The 24836-nt window shown below is 36.7% G+C and overlaps 1 protein-coding gene across 5 annotated transcripts in view; it reads left to right on the top strand.

Moving 5' to 3' along the window:
• ZNF385D (zinc finger protein 385D) overlaps positions 1-24836 on the top strand; it is a 418148-nt gene that overhangs the window by 387013 nt on the left and 6299 nt on the right. For all 5 annotated transcript variants that reach the window (XM_071429336.1, XM_071429338.1, XM_071429335.1 and 2 more), the window contains 3 exons: positions 16407-16640; positions 18590-18768; positions 20069-20170. In XM_071429336.1, the coding sequence (XP_071285437.1) occupies positions 16407-16640; positions 18590-18768; positions 20069-20170 (515 nt within the window). The remainder of the gene's footprint in view (positions 1-16406; positions 16641-18589; positions 18769-20068; positions 20171-24836) is intronic.

Raw genomic sequence — 24836 nt, 5'->3', positions numbered from 1 at the left:
ATGGTACCCAAGAAGAAGATACTTGTTTACATGATTTAAAAGTGATTACACAACTCTTTTTTTATCATCATGTAGATGAAAAATCTCTGACCCAAAGTATCCTTTGTGCTCCTATAATTCTATTATTGTAGAGGTCTGTTCCAAATGTGTAAGAGACTTCATGTATAGCTGCCATAACTGATGAAAATTGTTTCCAGAATATGTCTTTCACTCTCAAGACATTCTGGTCTGGAGTAGATGTTGCATTAAAGCCCATTGTTTTTGAAATTCTGTAAGCACAATTTGTAAGATTTTATTATTGTTATCTGATCTACAATATTGAAAGATTTTTCATATAAATTAGCATAGTGCTCATGCAAGCCCACTTGTGTTCCACATGTGAAAAGTGATAGAATTATTTCCAAGACAGATATTTCACAGGGATGAATGAATTTGTAAGATATCTGCACAATAAGTTGAACTGTTGGCTTTCCAATTTGATATTCCAAATACAAAGTTGACTATTCATACATGAATTAGTAGTTTATGCAACCCAGTATATGAAACATCAACCTAGAATTTTCCTCTGCTCCCTTTTTCCTAGTGGAGAGGCAGTTGGTTTTACAGCATCATCTGTGCATGAAGCTCATGCTGATTGGCCATTGGTCCCAATAGAACACTTGTGTAAACAACATGAACAGATACATGGACAAAAAAAGTGCAAGTCTGGAATTCAGGGTAAATTGAGTGAGAATTTTGCAAATTTGACAGGTGGTTTAACAGCAGCTGCTGATACTGATGATACAAGCCAGTGCAGTGCAAGGCTTTGGTCATAAAGAAGCAGCCTGTGAATTACTGTGAGCCATTGGACTGGAGAAAAAGAAGAGAATCTGAAAGGAAAAAAGCATTAAAGGCCTTAAAGTTCAAAGGGGGGAGAAGCAGTGTACATCTAGACAAGAGTAATGAAATTTTTTTGAAGGCTCAGTAGATAAACTTTTGAGCTAAATATGTTTCCAATTTATGAGAGCATTACTGAGATATTTTTCATAATTTACAAACTCATGAGACTTATTATATCTTTTGCAAATATTACCTCCTGAAAGCTTGAAACAGCAAAAAAATATTTACCATTTGTTCCTGTCCATCATGTGTACAGATTGGTTTTTTTATTGTCTGGATGCTGGCACTATTTATTTTCTTTTTTCAGAAAATAACATTGTTGAAGTATTTGTTTTGGAGAAAAACTCCACATATAAAGAACTACATGGAGTATGCTAACAGCTATGAGAAATTATATTTAAGAAGAGGCTGGCCACAATTTAGGCCTAAGGGTATTGTTATACTCTCTTAAATTCAGCTGATTAGGTGCAGTAATTATAATCTGACATACAAAACTATATGAAAAGATAAAAATGCACTATTTCTGTGGAAGGGATCTATGGCAAAATTCCATATTTGAGAATTTTTCATAGATCTGCTGTTGTAAGAATAACTTAGCTTCTTCCATTTTTGGTGCTACTTACAGAAAAGTTTTTTTTTTTGTGGCCTTAACCTGCATTTGAACAAAGTAGCAGAGGAACCAGAACTCTGTACTGCAAGCACAGCCTGAGGTGACTGGGGAGTGCAAGCACTCCTGGTGATACTTTGGAGAGAAATTGATTATGCCATGTCATAGACCAGTGCAACCAGTGGCAAACTTAGCACAATCACTGCAGCAACGTATCAGGCTACATGAGCAAAAGTGAGATTATAAAAAATGCTTGTCCGGTTTTAGCAATTAGAATAAAGGAATGGCTTAGGTCATGAAATGCATCCAGAGGATAACTTGGCAGCCAGAGATATGGTGTAATCAGCTCACAAAAGACTTTCACCTATGCAATTAAATGAGAAGCCTGTGTCTTTTTGTTTGTAAACTGTCTTTGAGAGAAATATGGGTGTCCTCTGCATAGCATAGAAAATGAATTTGAAAGATATTTTTTTAAAAGACTAATTACTCAAATATTTTGTTAAAACTTGCTCTTCCTGGGATGTCAATTGTTATGTCACATTTTTTCAGTATCTCTGTAGAGCAGAGGATTGGTTTATCAGACTCATCTTATTTGGCATTGTGGCAGCTGCATATTTAGACTGATTAAAAGTATTAATAAATTTAGATGAAAAATTGATAAACAGCTATCCATCTGCAAATTTCTTGGCATTAGGCACAGATAGGTTAGATCTGCAATTCCCCTGTCCACATTGTGTATCCTTTTTAATTCTGCCCTATCTGCTGACATTTGAAACAGCTGTTACGGCCCGAAGTCACAAAAAGAAAGATGTTACACAACATGGATGCTTTCCAGTCCAATAATATTTATTTTTGTGGAATTAGTGAAAAACTTAAGTCTGCAGAGAGATCATTGATCAGGTGACTAAGTTGTGATTAACATGTTAGAAAAACCTGCTTGGTAGCTCTCAAATCCATGCACTGAATGATTTAAAGGTATGACTCTTTCCTCAGAGAGAAAAGTTCCATTCAAAATCCTGCAGTGAAGCTAGAAATATTAACTGTGATGCACACTATTTAATTAAACTATTTAAGCAGAAGTTGAAAGGCTGAAATCAGTACTCACAGTTTTCCCAAGCTGAGGGAGTTCTCTGAGATCCCATCTAGGAGAGCATGTTAGAAGAAATTCCACGTACAGGAAAAATCTTACTTAATATTGGCTGGAATGTTGACTGTTGCGGGCTGTGTCTTTAGATCGTGAAAGAGCACAGACTAGGAGGCATTTTAGTCCAGATCATCTTTTCTGGCATCACTGAGTTCTGTTGTAAATGAAGTTTAAGAGCTTACAGCCTAATGAAGACAATGGTGAAGATCACTTATTGAAATGGACAGTAAGTGAACTTTAACTGGTTGCTTGCTCTCTTGTTATATGAGGACATTTACTGGGTTTCCCATAAGTAGAAAAGTAGTCAGGGCATGAAAGTGCACACAAAAATAAAAAAAAAGTGTTTGGGGTCAAAAAACCCCAACTCCTAGAATTTATTTCCTTTAAGAGAATAAATATTAAAATTTCAGCTAGAAAGAAAGATGGTCCTGCTGGTTATTTGCTTTAATGGTTCCATTTTGACTTTTCTACTCTTACTTAGTGTCAAGCTGCCTGTGCAAGTGCTATAGGTGGTTAGCAACTTATAACTGGCCCTTAGGCCTTCACCTTTTTAGGCTATATTTTTAAATATTTTGTTACTTTTGAGGTCTGCTTATATTAAAAAGGACTGAATGCTTTGCTCTCATAGCTAATGGCAGCTCTACTCTTCCTCACTGACATCCTAGCCTAGCATGTAAAATTGGGAAATCTAATCTTCTTTGTACTATGTTTCTAAGGATTCTCATAATATCTCAAAGCTACAACTTCTACTGCATGCTGTAGCATTTGAAATATTGAAATATAATTTCCACCTTACTTTACAAACACGTGGAAACTAAGGATAGAAGGAGTGAAGGGATTTGGTGGTTTTTTGATGAGAATTTTGTTGAGATTGCCACATTGTTTACCTACTGAATCTTGACTTGAATTTCTTATGAGAAATGTCTGAAAGCCATAACAACAAGTTTTTAAAAACATAGTTTAGGAGCACAGCTTGTCACCTCTGAGTTGTGATGTTTATGATTGACTTTCTGTTCCTGCAGAATTTTATTGATGATACAAAACACACTTTCCACACTGAACGAGTTATCTTGTCTACCCTGATCTTCATCTCTTTTGTCAGTACAATTCATTTTAGGAGTAGTGAATATTAAAGTGGTTGTCCAGAGTTATTTCCTGCCATGGAATAGACATGTTTTCTGTTCTATATGTTTGTAAACAATGCACAGCCTTTAAAAATCTTGGTTTCACTATTACCTGGACATGCAAGGTATCAGATATCTGTGTGCCGTACAGCAAACAGACTTGGGAAACACACTAAAGTAGCTTTCCAGGAAAACTGATGGAAGGCTTATTTTGAAGCCAAATGCCTCAAATCCTTCAATTTTCCAAATTACTGTTTTAATTCTGTATATTGTAAATAAATATATTTGGGTTGCACTGGTATAATTATACTTTGTGAGGGAGAGGAGACAAAGTGCAGCCTTTTGAAGAGTGAGGCCACAAGGTCTTTGCTAGTAGTTGAATGGTAGTGGAAGCCTGGAGCTGCTGCTTTGAGCATTTTCCCATCTTCTCATTTTCCATTTCACAAAAATCTTGCAGCTGTACAAATGTATGCATTTTTCTCATGGTCATGGATTAAGGAATGTGTTGATCTGTAGATTCACTTGGTCTACAGCTCAGAGGCTTTGAGAGGGAGAAACCAGTATTCTCTTTTCTGATCAACTCACAGTCTTTCTCTCCTACTCACAAAAAAAAAAGAAAAAAAAAATATATATATATACATATATATATATATATATACATACATATGTATATATACACATTTCTAATTCTGTAGACCTGTATCTCCTAAGGCTGTAGGTCAATTGCCAGCAAAATCAACTGGCTTACAAGATCACAAATGATGCAGGTTTTCTGAAGGAGAGGTAAGTAAGCTCCCTACCTGCCTGCCAAATGACTAATGCACAAGCATTATGTAAGGAAACTTGTGCAAGTGTTGGCCAAATTCTTTCATAAATTAAAACACTGGAATTTTCCCAAAAATTGAAACCTCCATTTTATAGTCTGTATTGAAATTTCAGAGACTGTCATATCTGAATTTTGGCTTCAGAAAAACAGTGCTGTTACCTTTCATCATCTCTGCTAAGATTTTAAAAATGCTGTGTGATGCAAAGTTATCCTAAGAAAATCTATTTGTAATTTTGTCTGTATTGAACAGTAGCAACCTGAAGAGCTTGAGAACACACCTAATATAGTGTATCAATGCTAAAGAGATGCTTAAATGTCTTTATATCGGATATTGCAGAAACTGAAGGATGTTCAGAAGTTTGTTGTTCCAGCTGCTGTTATTCTACTAATGCAGTCATACTGCAACTTTTAACCAAGGTTTTTGAAAGCTAATGCAAAAAACTAAACCCTTAATTCCATATGTTTTAATCCAAATCACTTTTTTGTTTTAAATGCAGCTGGTTTCATCTGAAAAATTTGAAACACTTATTGCATTTTTTTAATGATTTGCTATGTACTAAGTAGGAGTAAGCAAGAAGTGGTAAAATGCATTCTACATCATAAAAGAAACCCACCATCCCTCTGGTAATCCCTCAGACCTTACAGAATTATTCTAGGTTATTGTTATTAATTATATTATCCAGTTGCTAATTTTTTCCCCATTCTCTGTGTATTCTTCTCTTCAGTAGGGCTTTGAACTAGATTTCTTGACATAAGACCTGATGTGATAATAGAAATGCTAAAAATACTATCTTTTAGGAAGGAAAAGTGGGTTTTAAAGAAAAGCCACAATGCTTAACTGAGTGAAGGTGTGGCTGTGATGATTGCTGCAGTTGTGTAATCCTTCAAATTTACATGCTCATTAACAAATATTTATATGTCTAAAGACTGTTGAGGCAGGCAGATTGCACCTATTCACCTAGACACTGTGTAAACATGAATATGAAAAATACATACAGTTATTCATAAAATAGCTACAAATGAGGGCAATTTTCAAATATTTGGTCTTGTATTAGTGCTTTCATGGACTCATTCATACATTTTTCTCCATTACAGTGTACATGGGAGAGAGATATGACAATGAAAATTAAGGAACCAGAACAATAGTATATTACCCTAAAAAGGAGAATTTCTATTTTTTCTTTTCTAACAGATAATTCTGAATCTGAATGATGTCAGATCTAGTGATGTTTAAATAATTATCAAGAAAGGAAAATAATAACTATTTAATAATATATTTTATTATTAGTTATTATTTTATAATAACTATTTAATAATATATTTTATTTTCAGTAACTAACAAGAAAGGAAAAAATTTTAACAGAGGAAGCTGGGGTATGATTTTGTAAGTGATGTAGTGTTTACAGCCATGTTTAGAAGGGAAGCTGAAACCTTTTTGGTTGCTACAGTGTTATGTTGTTAGGGAAAGAACTGCATACAAAGAAAAATGTGGTGCATGAAGAGAATGACAATTTGGGTTTACCAAAGAAATTAATCAAAGCTGTAATTATGGTCATTAATACCCTTTCCTGCTTGGGGAAAAAAAAAAAATTGAACAGAACCAGCAGAGATTGCAGTTATTGTCAGTCCTGCTCCTGTTGCTTAAGATTGTTTTCTTCAAACATCCCTCCATGATATTTGTTCTGAACAGACTGGAGCTCTCACTTTCCTGTGACTAATTGCCTAAGAACCACACATTTACAATGTAGTTACCCTCACTCAACATGACAGAACTTCTGTCTTTGCCAGTATTGGACCAAACCTTCTGAAAAATGAACTACATCATTATAAGTATTAATTTATGTCACTTCTAGTTTTCCAGATAACATAGGCATTTAATGTCAGCCTTACAAGAGGATATATAGGAAAAGGCCAAAGCAGAGGAAGAATTAGATACTTCATCTAGAACCTTCAAATATTTGCTATAGCTAGTCTTGTGCTGCCATTTTGATACTTATGTCCATTAATATGCAGCTACTCTCTTTTACTGTCACTGCAAACTAAGAGCAGTCATGTCCTTTAAAGCCTATTCTACTAGCTTTGTGTCCTAAAATACAAACCCATCATTGTTTTGTGTGTAATTGGTTAAATCAAATAATATATTTGATTCTATAAGCTTTGAAAGTAGGAGCGATATCTATGAATGGTGCCACAAGGAAATATTTTTTGATTTCTACTGTTCTCTTGTGTGCAGAAGTCTTTATATTATTCATGAGAACAGCTTTGGGCTAGAAAAACATCATTTCTTGTATTTTTCTTCTGTGGAGAACTTGCCTGATAAAATTATCATATTGACTAGATAAACACCCCAAACAACAAAGCACTAATAACCTCTCTGTTGGATATGTGTGGATGGTGTAAGGGAGCACTACTGGAAGAGATAAAAAGGGGTTGATTCAGTCCCTTCTGACAAAGACAACATTTGATGAAAGGGAACTCATTAAATTGTCAAAGTAGACAGGTTTCTGTTGGTCTTTGCCTTATCCCAGGACCATTTATTCAGCCTTACTGTGGTTTACTCAGTATGTTTCTTCTGCCAGCTAATGTAATTAGACTAATAGTTCAGTTGGTAGCAGTCTGCCTGGAGGCAGAGGAAAGACTGACACATGAGAGCCAACATGTGTTGCACAAAATACTTGTTTTATTAAAAAGTAAGAAAAAGCAACCAAAAACGTGTAAATTATACCAAGAACTGTGATGACACTGAGTTATTTAGAAATTGTGGTCTGTATTGTCTGTGAAACCCTCTGTAAGCATCATTCAATGTTTTTGACTGTAATGATGACACAGGGTGTTTCATAAACTCTCTGTTTCAGTCCTAGCCCTGAAGCAACCTGTGATGGGTGGGAGAGGGGAAGGAACAGAGGGCATGCAGGCAGTAGTAAAATAATTTATTTTAGAATATGGACCCTGGTCGAGATTTAAGAACAAGTTAAATAGATGGTCATAGTAACTGCAGCTGTGAATAGTAAAAGAGTCTTTTCCAGAGACTCTGAAAATTGCAAAAGGTTTTCTTTTCCCTGGCACTCAACTGGATGCTACTTTTATAGCAAGAGTGCTCTTTTCAATTTACAAAATATGTTATCAACCATATGTGATCAGTCGGGGAAAGAATTCCTTGTAAAAACATTGGACTGAAGAAGACTAATAAAAATCTAAATGGAATACCAGGAAAATCAAAACAATTATTTACTCCAAAGGTTAAGGAATGGCAATAATACTACCATCTCCTGTACTGTTGTCTCCTCAATTCCTTGTGAAATCTGTTCTTCCAAATGGGGGCGTTTGGTATCTCAGCTACTTAAGGAAGAGCAGGTGTTTTGTAACAAAAGTCATTGCTGATCAGTCCCTGGAACACATTCCCTACAGGCTTCACTTCCAATGCACTACAGGATAGATGTCGGAAAGGATGTCTCCTCACTGCTCTCCCTGCCTTGTCTCCACTGAGAAAAGTTATATAATTGTGATGCTGGTACTGCAAGGGACAATTCCTGTGTTAGACACAACTTCAGTTATTACCAAAATCAGATTTACTAGTTCATTGCTTTCCAGTAAAGGAAGTGAGCTGCTGTAAAGGGAATAGCTTTAATTATTCCTGGATTCAAGATGGGGGAATGCCAAGAGGTATTACACTTAAAAGAGCAGTCAGAAGTCAGACCTTTTACAAATTCTGAGTTACATTCCAGTTATCCTAATTTACTTCTAGGGATTCTATGACTAAATCTGTTTTGAAACTTAACGTTTAGATAGAGGTTTTGAAGAAGATATTCAACTTGCTTAAAATGCAAAAAAAAAAATCAACTACCTGCTTAAAATGGAGAGCAATCCTTTCCAATCTGCAGTGCAGTTCACTTATTCTTTCCTTGTTCCATCTGATTAATGAAAGTAATGTATTTTCTCCTCTTCTGCTGGTGATTAATACTTCTCCATGTTTCTTTGTTTTTGGTGGCAGGTTGCTGGGGAGAGATTCCACTGTAAATTGGTTTTGGTATCAAGTTTTAAATAGGCTTTGCCAACCTACTTATTTTGTGAAAAATACTTCCAGTTTGCAGCAGCGTATAGCCTAGACTGTGCCTTCTCTGTCTCTGTCAAAGAGAAGGGGAGTTTAGGAGAGGCCCTTTCAAAGCATACTTCCATCACTACAGTTTAAAGTTAAAGAGAACAGCTTGTCTGCAGCTTCCTTCCCCATGTCTGCATGGGAGGTGTGTGGGGCAGCAGGAGCAGCAGTCAGAAACTAAATCATAGTTACTTACTGACCTTGGTAAGAGCAATATCTTCTCCGGGGTACATGGTGTGACTTAAAGCTCTAATGAGTTTTTGGGTAGGAAGGTAATACTTTGAAGCCACTGTGGTTAGTGACACAGAGAAAAGTTGCTCCCTGAATTCTCCTTGGGGAAATACTGTCTCCAGTACTGACTGGATATAACTCATGCCACCTGGACGTTGGCACTGATGCAGGACCTATTTTTAAACATTATTTTGGACTTCTGTCTGTGCTAGTGATTCACACAGTGCCAAGGATGTTCCTGGACACAGGAATGCAATCATCCCTTCCCACTGCTGTAGTTGTCTCTGGATGACTTCTGGATGAAGCTGAAGCACCCAAATATCCCTGGGCAGTCTGGCATTCAGTACAAGCCAAGGGGCAACTGGCAGTTCATGTGCAGCTGACCTGCTTTGGAGGAACAGAGAGGACGATAATACAGACTGCTGTGCACGTGTTGGCCTCCAGAAAGACACATTCAAGGCAAATTCATTTTACTGTAGGATGTCTTGCAAAACCTTTTTCCTTGTTGGGCTTTTAGCTTTTTCAGTTTTTTCAGTTCTTTGGTTTTTATTGGTAATAAACTCAACTGATGCTCAATTTCTACGCATGTTTACTTTTACTTAAAAGTTGGGAAATGAATACTGAGGTGCATGCAGATGTAAAACTGGTGGTAGTTTTCCTGCGTAGCTTCAAGCATGCAAAAATCCTCTTTGCATTTGAGTGTGAGCTCCACCTCTTAGGCAAACAGTTTGTTCTGATTTCAAATCAAATTTTCACTACAGAGTACCCATTAATTAAACTGTGAGAGTCATTTCAGCCAGCAGCTCCTTGCATGGGGACCCTTTCACTCATAGCCAGTGAAAGTTGATCTTCTTCTGCCTGGCTGAGGAAAAATCTGTACAATCATAAGGACAGCTCAGTGTCCAAACTCAATCACAAAGTGTCTCTTAAATGACCTGAAAAATAAATGGCTTCTCTTCATCATTTCCTTACCTTCCAGTCATATTTTTCTCAGCTACATTTGCCTAAGAACCCAAAACTCAGATGTGGTGTGTCATTTCTCTAACTCCTTCGCCTTCCACGGGCTTTTTACCCCTAGCTGTTGCTGTTGCTGCCAGCTCAATTAACCTTAACAGGAATGTAGTTGTCCCTCTGTGGCTCAAGATTAATGAACTGTGCTTTAAACCAAGAGAACTGCTAGTAAAAATTAGGTATAATTTCATTAGAAAATTTTGTACTCCTAATTAATGAAGAAGCTCATCTGAGGACTTGACAGAATTGAGTTCAACTGGAGGAAAATATCCACAGATCAAATATATGAAGTCTGCTACTTCCTTTTCATCATCACTCTCTCTGTGGGCACCTTTTGTCACCAAACATCCTGTTTTCTGTCTCCCTGCCATCAAATCTCTGCCAAGGCGTCTTGATGGGAAGCATGGAGTAGGGGCAGCAGTAAAATGAAGTCATTTGTTGTGTAGCCAGTTGTTTCTTCATCTTGTTTCTGAGTGATGAACACTGCATATAATATAATTTATTTAAGTGTTAAAAAGCAGGGGGTGCTCAAAATAGTGAGGTCATTGCTTCTCCACTTACAGTCCCAGAAAATTCCTGGTATTTGTCTTTAATGCTCATTCTGGGAAATTTTGTAGTCCTTCAGTTTCTCAGTAATGCTTGTATGGTACATTTGAGCAAAAGCTTGGGCAATACCTTAGACATGTTCAGACTCAATTTCTGGATATTAAAAGTAATTTTGATAGATACCTAGACAAAGAAAGTTAACAAGGAACTTGACCAAGAAAGTACTGACAAGCCAGGATAGTGACAAGGAAAGGGAGACAAAACAGGTAAAGAGATGTTTAAAAAACAGACTTGAAAAAAAAAGTTCAAAAAAGACAGCTCATCAAAAATTTTTCAAATACTGTTCCTGGTTTGTCATACTTAGCTTTGTTTATTACTTCATAGCTCTTGACCCTTCCATTATGGCATAATAATTACTGTCCATCCTGTAGAAGATCAGGTGAACACCATGGTTTCTAGTATTTCATATTGTGCCATTGAAGGTGAATATAAGGTGATGAATTGCACAGTTGTCAATAAGATATTTAGGTCTTTTATGCCAAAAAACCCCTGTGATGTTTGCTATTTATGTCTCTAAATCATGATGTAATAATTTTTTCTTTGAGAAAATTTCTATGGGTCCTTCTGAGTTCTAAAATATACTTCTATCTCTCCAAGTAAAGATATCAATTCTGGGAAGGATATATCTATTATAAATAGATTGAATCCAGGTTTTGAATGTAAAACTATGTCTAATGACTGGGTTTTTTGATAATATGATACCAAAAGAATTTTTTGTACAATATATTGTAGAGGGCCAGATATCCACCGACCACAAAAGATGCAAGTTTGTATTCTGCACATATAAAGGATAAGAAGTTGATACATTTGAGTCAAAATTTTTCACAGTATTTTGTTTAGGTGCTGGAGCCGGTGATGTGCTAGCACACATGCTTATGTTTCAGTATATGAGAACAGAAAATCAGCTAAGCACAAAAATATCTGTCAGCCATAATTTTTTTGGAGGTGGTACTTTGGTTATGGTGTACTCCACTATTCTATTTATAGATTCTAAAGAAATTAAGTCTTATCTTCAAATATAATTACCACAGAAGTAGTGGAAAATGGAATTTTCAAAGCAGCCCAAGGAAACTGACGACACAGTTCTTTGCAGTCAGGAAAATAACACACTGAGTCTCAGTCCCTGCCTTGAACATGCCAGTATCAAGGGTCTGTATGGGAGCATTGGCACAGGTTTGTTATAAGCTGTACAGCCAGCTGATGATGTTCCTGCAATACTAAGTGGTCCCATACAGTGAAATATTTCATATCAAGTTGTGTTTGTCATGAGAAAGAATGTGTTTTCTGCCTTCTGCAGAGGTGCAGTTGTTGGGGTTTTTTGGGTTGTTTTGCTGTTTATTTTTTTCCCCTGAGCAGTGTTATGGGCCAAATGCTCAATCCTTTTATGTCAAAGGCGAAGTTTGATTTAAATGAGACCAGAATGCAGGGTATGTGCTAAATCAGATATTTTTAAATGTGTGCCACTCGAGATTGCGGAAGAAAAAACATGCTCATAAATAGTTGTGATTTGTTTGAAGTCAGAGTACGTTTCTCTCTGTGGGTCTATTTATAGCTTCAGGATAAGAAATTCTTAGGCTTAGTGGCAGGAACTGATGAGTGAAACTTTCACATACTCAGAAGAAAAACATGAGTTGTAATTTTCTGTTTCTTCAGACTAAAGAAAATTCATGAGTCTTGTAGCTGGGATATAAAATTAATCCTGCTTACTTAGGAGAACCTTAATCACAATGCAGTTTTCCATGTGAACCACAGTATCTGTAGTACTCAAAGAAGTTAGTTCTCACAGAATATTTTTTCATCTGTCTTTGTCTCTTGTTAAAACAGACCTTTGATTTTGCCAGCGACTAAGATTAGATTGTAATGTAATATTTTTATATTTTTAGTTTTTATTCTGTTGCTATATTAAGACCAGAATCACAAATTGATTCTTTTGAATCCTGAAGTGTTCCCTTTGTTTTTTTTGCTGCTGGAGTCCAGTTCCATACAATATCAGCAATCAACTTCTTTACCAAAGCCAAGCAGTGACAGTTGCAATAATGAATATTTGCTGTGGGCCACTGGTATGAAAATACCACAGTGCTGCAAGCCTGCGTCACCAGAAACAAATCTTCCATTTGACTGTGGCTGAATTTCCAGCTCAATTTTAGAACATTTATAATTGAAATAGCTCTTAAAGCACTGTCATAATACAGTGTTAAGAAATGCTGATTCAGTCTGCAAGGCATGAACTCAAATGCCTTCCTACTTCTTTTTGGTGTTGTTTTTCCTTGTTTGTTTTTAATCCCTTATACCTTTAATGCTCTGCCCTGTATTTAGGGCACTGAACTCCGAACAGGAAGCAACACTGTAAAATATTCAAAGGGACCCACGCTGGTTAGCTTAGAGGTTCTTGTGAGAAAAGGAATTGAATTGCCTCTTTGTAAGCTTACTTGACAGCTTTTAGAATGTTTTATCCTTAATCTCTGCTGAAAATTCTAAAGTTTATATGAGAATGAGTAGCTTTGCATTTTTAAATGTGTCATGGCTTTTACATGGTGAACTTCAATGGCTTTCTATTTATGTTTTAATGTCATTAATGTATTTGCATTAGTAGAATATCAAATACATTCACACAGGGCACCTCTTAAAATGCAGAATAAATGCACTGAACTTTGATTTTTTTTCCTGATGACCTTTACAATTTTTAATTTTTTATATACTATGCTGCTTTCATTTCTGCATCTCAAAATACCCTCAAAATATTCAAAACAGCTAGCATAAAAGATTGTATTTTCTTTTAGCTTTTAAATAATTACATAGTGAAATATTAGATCAGCATAGATACAGAAGGTCAGATACTTGAAGCAGAATGAAATCTGCTGTTATTTCAGCTTTTATTGTTTTATTTCATTCATTGCCTCAGGTCTTCCTAAGGAAAGTATAGAAATTATCATCTATATTTTTCTTAGGGCTAAATACTGACCCTTACACTGCAAAGCTGGCAGTGGTGATTGATGTACATTTCTAATTTCCTGCAAGATTAGAATGAGCACCAACTTTGCCATCAATCCTGAGAGAATGTTAATGTCCCTTTCCCCTGCCTGGGTCATCTGCCCCTTGCCTTCCATGTCATCAAGAGAGTACATTGGCTGAGCCTACTATTGTACAGTAATACCAAGATGCAGAAACTGATGTTTTAAAAGCAGTGTTAATGCTTATAAAGTGACAGGGTTTGGATTTGGACTGCGTTTTTGAGGAAAATAATTTCACTGCAGCAATTTTTGACTCAAGGAAAGCAAACATTCATTGGATTCTCTGGAATGGGAAAGGAGTGACTAGTTAGCTCTACAGTTTTGTGGACGGATCTTCAAGGGCTTTATTTTTTCATCAGTTTCCCAACAAAATGCTTAATATTTCAATTTTTTGTTCTTTTGAAACCTGTTTAAAAAAAAATCATAAATAAGAAGAGGCTATTCAGCAAGGTAACCTCATTCCTTCTGCACTGATATTTGACATACCCAGTACCTTCAGAATATGGCAACTTTCAGGCACTCTTTCAGGAAAAAGAAAACCAAACTGTGATTTGACCTTGAGTGGGACTTTGTTTTTTGCTACATGCTTTAATGCCTGTCAATGCCTAGAATATTCACATGAAAAACTGCTTTCTTGGATTTATGAATGACAATTTTTAAAAACCCTCTGGGAGAGTACGTAGAAACATGACAAAATACACAGTGTATAGATCTTAATAGAGCTTAAAGGGTCGTATTCCCACTGACTGAAAGGAAATCATATTTGTGTAGATATTTGTTCAGCCAGCTTCAAGTCCCCCAGTAGGAAATATTTCTGGGTCTGTATAGGTAGGTTATTCCCAGGCTTCATAAACTTTAATATTAGAAAGAATTTCCTCACATCTAATCTAAATCTCTCTTGAAGTAATCCAATAGTCCTTGTTCTACTAGGAGGGATGAGGGAGAAGAGTATATTCTCCTTTTTTTAGCTACCTTCTACAGAGAGGAAAAATGCTGTCAGATCTCGCTCTTTTTCTTCCATGTTCACAGTTCATGTTTTCTAAATTTGTAATTTATTTTGGCTCCCTCCATCACAAACCCTCTCTTGTTGCTTTGCATTTGTATTGCTTCTGAATTAATAGCAAAGCAAGAAATTTTGGAGTTTTTTTTGACATTGGTGTCCCCAGGACACAGGGCCTTCAGAGCTGATCAGAGGAGGAAAAAATACCTCCTAAACCTTTTGCTTTGCAATTTCAGTGTGGTGGGAACCTATTTTATAGCACAATGATAGAAGAGATCTGCATTCATCATGTCTGTTACTCAAAGATTTTTCTGAAAACCAAGCAAATAAACAAAGAAAACAATCAAAATGAAACATACAATAAAACTTCCCCAAATACAGTACTGGGGTTGTTGTTCATCATTCTGTTTTAATAGATCAGATTAAACCTACTGAGTGTGGATTCCTGCAATTGTCTTTTCTGAAAAGCATCTAATTTTCTAAACTGTTTCTTCAATGCATTAAAATTGTTTGGAATCAGGTTTCTCAGTGTGTTTGCCTTGCTTCCAATTTGATATTGCCTGCTAAGCTGTTAGGAATGTTCTCCATTAACAAAGTTTGGAGCAGTACTAGTCTGCAATGCACCACTGTGGTACCAGTTAGTTGTGTCCCTTCTGCATCAGAGCATGAACTTAGCTCTCGAAGTGAGAGAATTGCTATTTTGTCCATTCTGATGGGGGGCAGTAAATAAAGCATAGTAGAGTTTTATTTACAGGTAGAGCATCCCTAACACCAAGTAATGTATGAAACCAATGTGAGCCATGCTGGAAAGTACCCAAATCCAGGCCTATTCCAATAAAGTAACCAAGATTTTTTTTTTAATTTTTTAATATGATAAAATACAGTGCTGCAAAGGCAGAAAAGCTCCTGTCCTTTGTCTCCTTCTTGTGTCCCCTACCCATCTCCTTCACTGCCTTCACTGTTGCATTTTGCTGTCCTCTACCCTGCTAAGTACTTAACAACCCCATGACACTGCCATATCCAAACATCATGTATCAATGATTCAAACCAAAAAAACCATTGTGTATTTTCTCTCTCTTTCATTTGATAAGTATGGGAAAAGCACAAGTTCTTAGCTTCAAGAAATAAGTTTCCAGATTTAGGTATATATCTTGCTTGTTGTCTTTCCAACTGATAGGCAGAATGAAAATCTTATTAGTGTTTGTTGAGGTCTCAGATAGGGAAAGTTATATATACATTTAGTTACTGTTATTAGTATGTATCATTATTATGTAATAATGGATAACAATGTCTACTGTGTATTTATAATTACCTTCATTCTTTTAGTGTTGTGTTGGGAAAAATTAAGTGAAGTATCAATTTCTTTTTTTTTTTTTTTTTTACCAGATATAAAGGCCAACTTATTCATTTTAGTTGTATTAGTACAAGATGTTAAAACTTTAGCTTGGCTACCCAATCAGCATAAGTACTATGTGTTACTATGGCTGTTTAAGCATCTGAAGTTGTGTGCATAAATTTAAACTGCCTGTTGTGCTGGTCATTTTCATGACCTCTTTCATTGCATTTTTCTTCTGTTGTACAGTACATTCTTAATGACCTTTTTGTTCACTTTATGAGTTCTGTGTGAGCAGACTGCAGGACAGGAGACAACACATGGTTTTCTAAAACATGGGAGTACTGTATTTTATAACCACACAAAATACAAAGGAAAGGGTCAGGTGTAGTACGTTACCATTAGTCAAACCATCACCAGAACAATCTGCCTCTCCGTGTCATCACAGCGTTGGGACGTCAGCAAGCCAACACCAAAGGTTGCACAATTTTTTTTTCTGTTTGTTTTAATTCTTTCCATCTCGTCTCTTTGCCCACAGACGCAAACACAGGGACACCAGCAATATCAACGACAACAACCGTGGAAATCCGGAAGAGCAGTGTTATGACAACTGAGATCACCTCGAAAGTGGAGAAAATCCCCACAACAGCCACGAGCAGCAGCACTTGCCCTTCCGTGGAGACTGAGGAAGAAAAAGCAAAAAGACTGCTGTACTGTTCACTATGCAAAGTCGCTGTCAACTCTGCCTCACAGCTGGAGGCGCACAACAGTGGTGAGTTGGAGCAGTGCTTGCTTGCTTCCTTTTTTTTTTTCCTTCTGTCTCAAGAGCACTGCAATTATCTTCCCCTGAATAGATTAGATCTCTTGCAGCAGAGGACAAAGAGGTGGCAGAAAACTGGCAATTACATGGAATTCATTAACTATTAAAGTATAAAAATGACAGGCAAAGAGGCTTTCAAAAAGGAGAAAGAAAGGAATTTATTGCAAGTTGCAGATTTTCTTACACTTTAGCCTTTGCAGCTTCAAAACCTTATTGAGCTAAATGGCAGCTCTACTTCATTACCTTTAGTGTTCAGAGTTTGCATAGTTTTGCTTGTGCCAACTAGCAAACTGAGTATGAATGCCATCAGCTTTGTTTGAAATTTAACAAATTAAGGCTGAAAGAGGAAGCATTAGTCAGTCAGAGTTCAATGATGGGAGTTAGAGTTCTTAGCTCCATATTGTCTGTTAATAAATAACTTGTTAAAATTATGTATATTTTCCCTTTGTTTTCATCGACTGATAGCAGCTGCTGCACGAGGGTTGAATGCGTAATTGCCTCCCTCCATCTTTCTTAGTTTTTTAACTTTTTCTTGTCATTAGAGCTAGTACCACCAGTAAGTTCTGGTAGTAAACAGCCACCATCCACAGTCACTAATTTAAGCATGTTATTGATTGGCTCAGTGGTGGCTGGGGTTAAAAGATCTAGGAATTTGATATGGGGGCAGTGACCACCTATAGCCATCTTACAGAAAGTTCCTGATCTTGGATGTCAGGTGCTACCTCTTATCAAGGGTAGGTAGAGTTCAGAGACAGAAAGAGAACCTTAGGTTTGAAATTTAGAGACAGTGATAAAATACCTAGAGCATAATGATCAAAGGTTTTATGATGCACTTTAAAAAGAAATAACTTTGGCATATATATAGAACTCAAATTAGAATGGAAATTATGACTTCTTGGCATTCGTGAGAAACAAAATTCCATCAGTTTTGAATGCTGTTTACTCTATGCCACATCTTCAATTGGTGAAAGTTCAACTTCAAGCTGTATCCTTTTAAAGTATTTAACTTCATATAGACACTAAATATTCTGATCAGGCTGAGAGCCAAAACGCTATTCTGAATATTTAAACACAGCCTTCCAAGTTTCTGCTGCCTGTGCTGATAAACTGTGTTTGTGCTCACACACATGCTTTTTTTTTTTTTACAAGTCTGTGGATGCATACAGCAATTAGCATTGGAGTGGTGGTTCTGTATGCAGTAGTTAGTCCATTATCATCACAGGCTACCTGTGTGGGAGTCAACTGTGTAAGAAACTGTTCAGTCTGAATAAAGGTGCAGCAACAGAACACCAGTGTTCTCTATGCAACCTTTATTTACTATAAAAAAAAAAAAAAAGGCAATTGTATTTATCTCTCATATATGCTTCTCACATGTTTTGGTTTCTGTCCAAGACATTAATGATCCATAGGTTGCTTCCAGGAACCTCTGCTCCTTTCTGGTTTGGAGAGTAATTAGTTAATTACAGATTTAATTGTAAGCTACCTAGACATACTGTTTATCAATCTGTTCAGAAGGACTACAAATCAAAGCCAACTACATCTTTAATAGCTAAATTACTTTTCTTTTGCAACTACAATTCAGGTCTTATTAGCAGCAGGAGTTAATGAGAAAAGTCACACACATTTAACTTCACATCAGGGAACCTGATTGTGCTGCTACTTTCTGGTCTGGCTGCTTTGTTCCAGTGCATTACCTATAGGTATGTAATTTAGTAAATAAATACCAGGTGTGAAATACTGTTACATTAGTATGACTGATACACACCAAGACAGTCCTATTCTAAGGATAGCACATGGCACCAAGCTGAGGCTCATATGATTTTATTTTAAAAGGAAAATAAAACAATGAATGCAACCCAATTGCCAAAGTTGTTTCTGTTTCCCATTTCTGTTGTCTCCAGGGACTAAGCACAAAACTATGCTGGAAGCTCGGAATGGAAGTGGAACCATAAAAGCCTTTCCCCGGGCAGGCGTAAAAGGCAAAGGACCTGTGAATAAAGGAAACACAGGCCTTCAGAACAAAACATTTCACTGTGAAATATGTGATGTACACGTAAACTCCGAGACACAACTGAAACAGGTACTCAGCTAGCTTGTGGAGTGAGAATCTTTGGCTGTTATTTGTTTTCATGGTGGTAAAGTACCAACCCCGCACATGTCAATAGAATAATTTGTGTCCAAATGGAACTCACAGTTTTGTCTATTGTACTTGGCTGCCATGCTGTATGTTTTGTTTTGATTATTTTCCCATGCATGGAATATGTCTTCTCAAAAGCTCTCAATTATACACCTTTGGTGAAGAGTTATAGAAAGTGTAACACGTTACAACTGTCTTTAGACTGCTAGAATTGTCCTGAGCTAATAAACTCTGCCATTTCATGTAGTGCATGATATTTGCCTTGACAAAGATATGAAGGTGGATGCAAGCAGTACTTTCACAGAATACTAAGTAACCCACTTAGAAATGTGGGATGGAGAGGATTTCTAATATTTTATCAATGTTTCACTGTAACTGAGAAGCATGACCTCTAAATTGCAATTACTCTAAGTTATGTTCAGTCATTCTTCAGATGATCAAAGTTTTCTGAAAAGCACTTTGTTTAATTCCATATGCCTATTGTAATTAAATACTTGTAAAGGAACTTTACAAGAATGAAGATGAATTCAATAATGGACAATAGCAATACCCATTCTTCTGGTCTCAGAGCAAAAAGTCCAGTTCTATGTATTTTTATTGTGATAATTCCCTTGAAAATGAAAATCAAAGTAAAAAAAGAATTCTGAAAAATGTTCCTTACTTCTAATACTGCAAGAAAATCTGTGTAGAAAGATACTTTAAAAAATCTCACAGAACTTATGAAGAAGATAATGGATTTTGTGCATTTTTTTCATTCTCTCTTGGAAACTGTCTTAGAAGGATCTCCAGGCAGCTTAGGGATTTAAACAATTTTCTGACCTTATATTCTTCCCCAAATAGGGGATGCTTTACTACCTAATATTCCTCAAAAACTTTCTATCAGCAGTGGATTGAATTTGATGGGTGATTTATAGAGTTAGGGAGGAGTTTTTCAAAGGCTTTAACCTGACCAAAGTCCTGCTGAAGTTAGAAAAGATGGGAAAATATTTAACTGTAGTGGAAGCAGAGCTGAACTTAGGACTGATGAAAATTACAGCCCCAGTATTTGGTGCTTCAAACTTCAAGGGAGCCTATTCCTTTTCATTTTTAAATTAGCCAAAGTGATGCTGCTGTAGAGAAAAAGCCTTTCATATTGGAGCATTAATCTTGTGTAAAGCAGAATCTGAAGTGATCTGTTGTGTAACTATCAACTATCACCCTTTGTTTTCTTTCCTCCCCTTCCCTCCCCAACATATTTTAACAGCACATAAGCAGTAGAAGGCACAAAGACAGAGCTGCTGGGAAGCCACCCAAACCTAAATACAGCCCTTACAACAAACTCCAAAAGGGAACACATCCACTAGGGGTAAGCCAATCACTCTTTTTTATTTGACTTTTATTTTAATCCTAATGAGTAGGATTTTTAGAAAACATAGGTGGGAAAATGCTTAGAAGTAGAGAATAGTGTAAGCCATTTGAGTATCAAGTACATGAAGGAGCCACTGGAAGCTCACAAGGGATTTTTTAATATACTTTAAGATGTGTTTACTACAGCCTGTGGACCCTTGCTTTTGTAGCTACTCTGAATAACCTCAGCAAATAAGCTCGTTGCAAAGGTCACTAGAGAGCAAGAGACGGAAAAAACCTCCAGATGTCCAACAGGATCTTTCCAGTTTTCACCAAGGACAACAGTGATGAAATAACTAAATAAAACTCTATAAAATATAAACCATTCATTCCATCCTTATTTCCAGAATCGTTGAGATAACAAGTGAAACAATTAAAAAAACCTGCCTCTTCTTTCATTCAACTGCTTCAGAATGGTTCTGGTCACATTTTCAACTGCCAAGATAAACTATCTGAAACACAATTCTTGCTATCTCCAAAAGCTGATTTTTTTTTTTTTTTTTTTTAATAAAAAACCCTCTAGGATGCTGCCACTAGTTAAGAAGCTGCTTACATTGTGGGTGGCATAGTGAACATCTGACTTTTTTCTTCTCCATCCGTTGAACTGCATGAATGAGTCCTGCAGTTTGGCCACAATAACCCCCTGCAGCACTATAGGCTGGGGACGATGTGGCTGGACAGGGGCCAGCAGTGTGCCCTGGTGGCCAAGAAGGCCAAGGGCATCCTGGCCTGTGTAAGGAATAGCACGGCCAGCAGGAGCAGGGAGGTCATCCTTCTCCTGCACTCAGCACTGGTGAGGGCACACCTTGAGTGCTGTGTCCAGTTCTGGCCCCTCAGTTTGGGAAGGACATTGAGATGCTTGAGCACATCCAGAGGAGAGCAACGAGGCTGGTGAGGGGCTGGGAACACAAACTCTGTGAGGAATGACTGAGGGAGCTGGGGTTGTTTAGCCTGGAGAAAAAGAGACTCAGGAGTGACCTTATCACTCTTTACAAATTCCTGAAAGGTGGTGTAGTCAGGTGGGGTTGGTCCCACCAACTCCTTCACCAGGCAGCAAGTGACAGAACAAGGACACAGTCTCAAGCTCTCTCAAGGAAAATATAGGTTGGATATTAGGAGAAAGTTTTTCACAGAAAGAGTGATAAAGTACTGGAATGGTCTGCCCGGGGAGGTGGTGGAGTCACCATCCCGGGATGTGTTTAAAAAAAGACTGGATGTGGCACTTGATGCCATGGTTCAGTTGAGGTGTTAGGGCGTGGGTTGGACTCAATGATCTTGAAGGTCTCTTCCAGCCTAGTGATTCTGTGAATTCTGTGAATGTTATATCAGCTGCTTTGTAGGGTTTTATAAATGGTTCTGGCAGAGGGAGGATGTTGATTCATTGTCCTCATAGAGATTAGCCCCTTATGCCTTGACCATCTTCTCTGATGCAGGCACAATATAGAGATATAGAGCTTTTTTTTTTTTTTTTTTGTGAAAACCCATTTCTTTTTACATTGAGTTAAAGCTCATGGCAGCAGAACTGTGTCCTTGTTGGGGCAGCCCTCATGAGTGGCATATTCATGCAGGATTCAGTTGTAGAATAAAGCAGTGCACCATTCTGGTAGATCCACTAATAGGGAAATAGCCCCATAGGGTTTCTCAGTAATCCACAAGAAAGATCAAGGTCTTCAACACAAACTATACTGAAAGGAATAGAAAATATGTAATGGGCTAAGTAGGATATGGTATCAGGAAAGCCTTTCTGACAGGAATGTTATTCCTTTAGGAAATTATTTTTCAGGAGATGAAAACAAGTATTACATTGTTGTTGTGGTTGTGCACAGCTCTCTACCAATTTATATAATGGTGATTTCTGAGAACTCCAGCCAAGGTTCAAGACAAATAACAGCAGGGTGTCCTTTTCCTTCTCCCTCAATCCCAATTGCTCACAATATACAGGTCAGGCTAGAGGGCATCAAAAAGGCAAAAGGGATTTAAGAAGGAGAGAAAAAACTAGCAATAAATGAACAGATATATGTAGTAGAATTGTGGATTCTATAAGAAAGGAGAGACCAGTTCTCCATTTATTCTTTTTGGTTTTGAATATAAAAACTGCAGGAATTGTTGTCCCTTGAAGTGCAGAATACCACAGCAACAAGCCAACTAATTTCACCTTTAATTTAATGCTCTTTCTTTACTTTTCCTTTATTCCTTCTCTCTAGCTGAAACCGGGATGCTCCCCATTAATATTTCAAGTTATTTGTCCTTTTGTTGACTTCATTGGAAATGAAACAATTCAGTTGTTTCATTGTTACCATTCCAAATAATGGTTACTTTACTCCTAATGTTGAGCTGTGAGTAAATTAGAGGTTAGAAATGAACGTGCAAGCTACTGCATATGTGACGTATTACTAGTTTTGCAGCTACCTTGAAATCAGAATCATGTTAACAAGTTAACTGAAAAGCTATCTAACTAGAAGTAATCTAGTAATTTAATTAGAAGTACCTGATTCCTCCAAGAATGGCAAGAAAGCCTTAGTCTTTTAATAGAAACAGCCACATGAGGTCTTTGTTCTTCAATACACAAAATATATGGACATTGCCAAATTTGTCTACAGGCATTTAAAAAAGAACATGCTATATTTTCATGGCTTTGTTAGACCAAAAACCTCCTTTTACCATGTTTTCAATATCATTTGTACTTCTCTGTCTGTTCTAGATTTACATGCTTCAGAGACAGAAAATTTATAAATTCCCACACTGATATTTCAGAGTTAAAGAAGTCTTATAGTGTTGGGACTTGCTTGATATTTCTTCAAGTCACAACTGTCCAGTATGTATAAAATACTGCACTGGAGAAAAAAAAGGTTATCAAGCATTTAATAGTCCACACTTTACAAAAAACATCCCCTTCACTGGGAGCTCTGGACCAAAGAGTACAGAGTATTCAGGGTTACTTATTTTCTTTTTTTTATTTTTTTTATTTTCCTCTGGGTTGTTATGGGGTTGGCTATTATTTTGGTGGTGGTGGTGGTGGTTTTGGGGGGTTTTTTGGGTGGGTTTTTTTCATTTTGTTTTGTGGTTTTGTTTGTTTGTTAGTTTTTGGGTTGGGGATTTTTTTTTCTGTTCTAAATAAGGCTTTAAAAGGTATTTATTAAAAAATGTGAGAAGGAAAGAAAAAGTTATATGTTCAGCAAAGAAAGAAGACAGCTTGGATCAGTGAGCATAACACTGATCAAGGAAAAGATCAGATCATTGCTTTTAATAGGCACCATAAGGAATTTTATATCTAGCATCTATTATATCCTTTGTTAAGATAATTAAAGAATTGGGTTTGATCTGAGTATTTCTCCCAGAGCTTTAAAGGGCCTGGAAGACAGCAGTTTTGCTGATAGGTGTTGGGAAAAATAAAAATCCTCTATCCATCTGGCCAGTAAAGAACCAACAGACCTCAGACCTTTTGGAATATGGTGGTAGTGTAATAATGAAACTCAATTGTGGTTCATGCTAGAGTACTCCTGCCCTTAATTTCTGATGATTCACTCACTAGGGTTCTGTTGAGTGTAAAATGTCAGAGTGATATTGTTCAAATTAATTACTTGAAAATCCCTTTCAAGTCAAGAATGAGAAGTTGTGTTTCCTTGAAAGTAAAAAGTGTCCATACTTACACTGAGATTTACCACAGCATGGTACATATATTCTGTATATTCAATACCATGTATTCAAGTTTATGCCCTTTGCAAGAGGCCTCAGGTTGTGTTAGGACACAGACCCATCAAAAGTCCATTAGAGACAATAGGAACTTTTCTTTGTCAGTAAATGAGGTTCTAATCTTATCTCAGAGTTATAAAAGCAGGACTGTAAAGGCATTCAGGCTCCTGGCATCTCATTAGAAACTTGAAATTCCACTGAAAACTGCAGAAATCTATAGAGACTACTCTGATGGTCATTTGTATGCATCCCAAATGTAAATTTTCTTAAATATTACTTAACGTCTTGTGAGTATTTTCAGTCTTGGAGAAACTTCATGGTTTGGGGTTTTTTCCCTTTTTTAGGAAACTAAGAGATTTGATTTGTATTTCGTAATCCCCAAGAAAATCATGTTAGGATTTAAAATGTTTTTTAAGAAGAAACCTCAGTGATAGGCACAGAAATATCATAGTTAGGCAGAATGCTACTTTAAAATTTCTGCCAGGTTTTCACAATCCTTGTAAAAATGAACCTGATTGTAGTGGAAAACAGTTGAATACGCAGCAGAATTATATGGGACAGCACCCATTTAAACATGTGAAACATGAGATATTCATAACTCATGAAAGATAAGATTGGTTTATTTGATTGTTATTAGAAGCAAGAGTAAATGAAGAGGAGCTCTATGGAGATCTTAATTTTAAGTAGAACTCTCATCCTAATGATTAAAACAAAAGTATCTTTTAAGACCAGGGAATAAGATATGTTTCCATTCTGCTCTGTCTCTACATTAAGTTGTCCAGATGGAGATCTATTAATTGATACCTGATTTTTCCTTGTTTAATTGTTGCAGGGTACATGCAGCTTTACTTTGGTGCAGATTCCCTAGTCCCATTTTAGATTTGCTTTGATTTCTAATCTCATATTAAATTGTGAGTGTCAGCAATTAGGTG

The sequence above is a fragment of the Agelaius tricolor genome, unplaced genomic scaffold (assembly GCF_023055355.1).
Source record: "Agelaius tricolor isolate 1412-34295 unplaced genomic scaffold, bAgeTri1.0.p SCAF_6, whole genome shotgun sequence".
NCBI classification, from domain to species: domain Eukaryota; kingdom Metazoa; phylum Chordata; class Aves; order Passeriformes; family Icteridae; genus Agelaius; species Agelaius tricolor.
The sequence above is the reverse complement of the archived record's forward strand: the minus strand, read 5'-3'. Positions and strand labels throughout refer to the sequence as shown.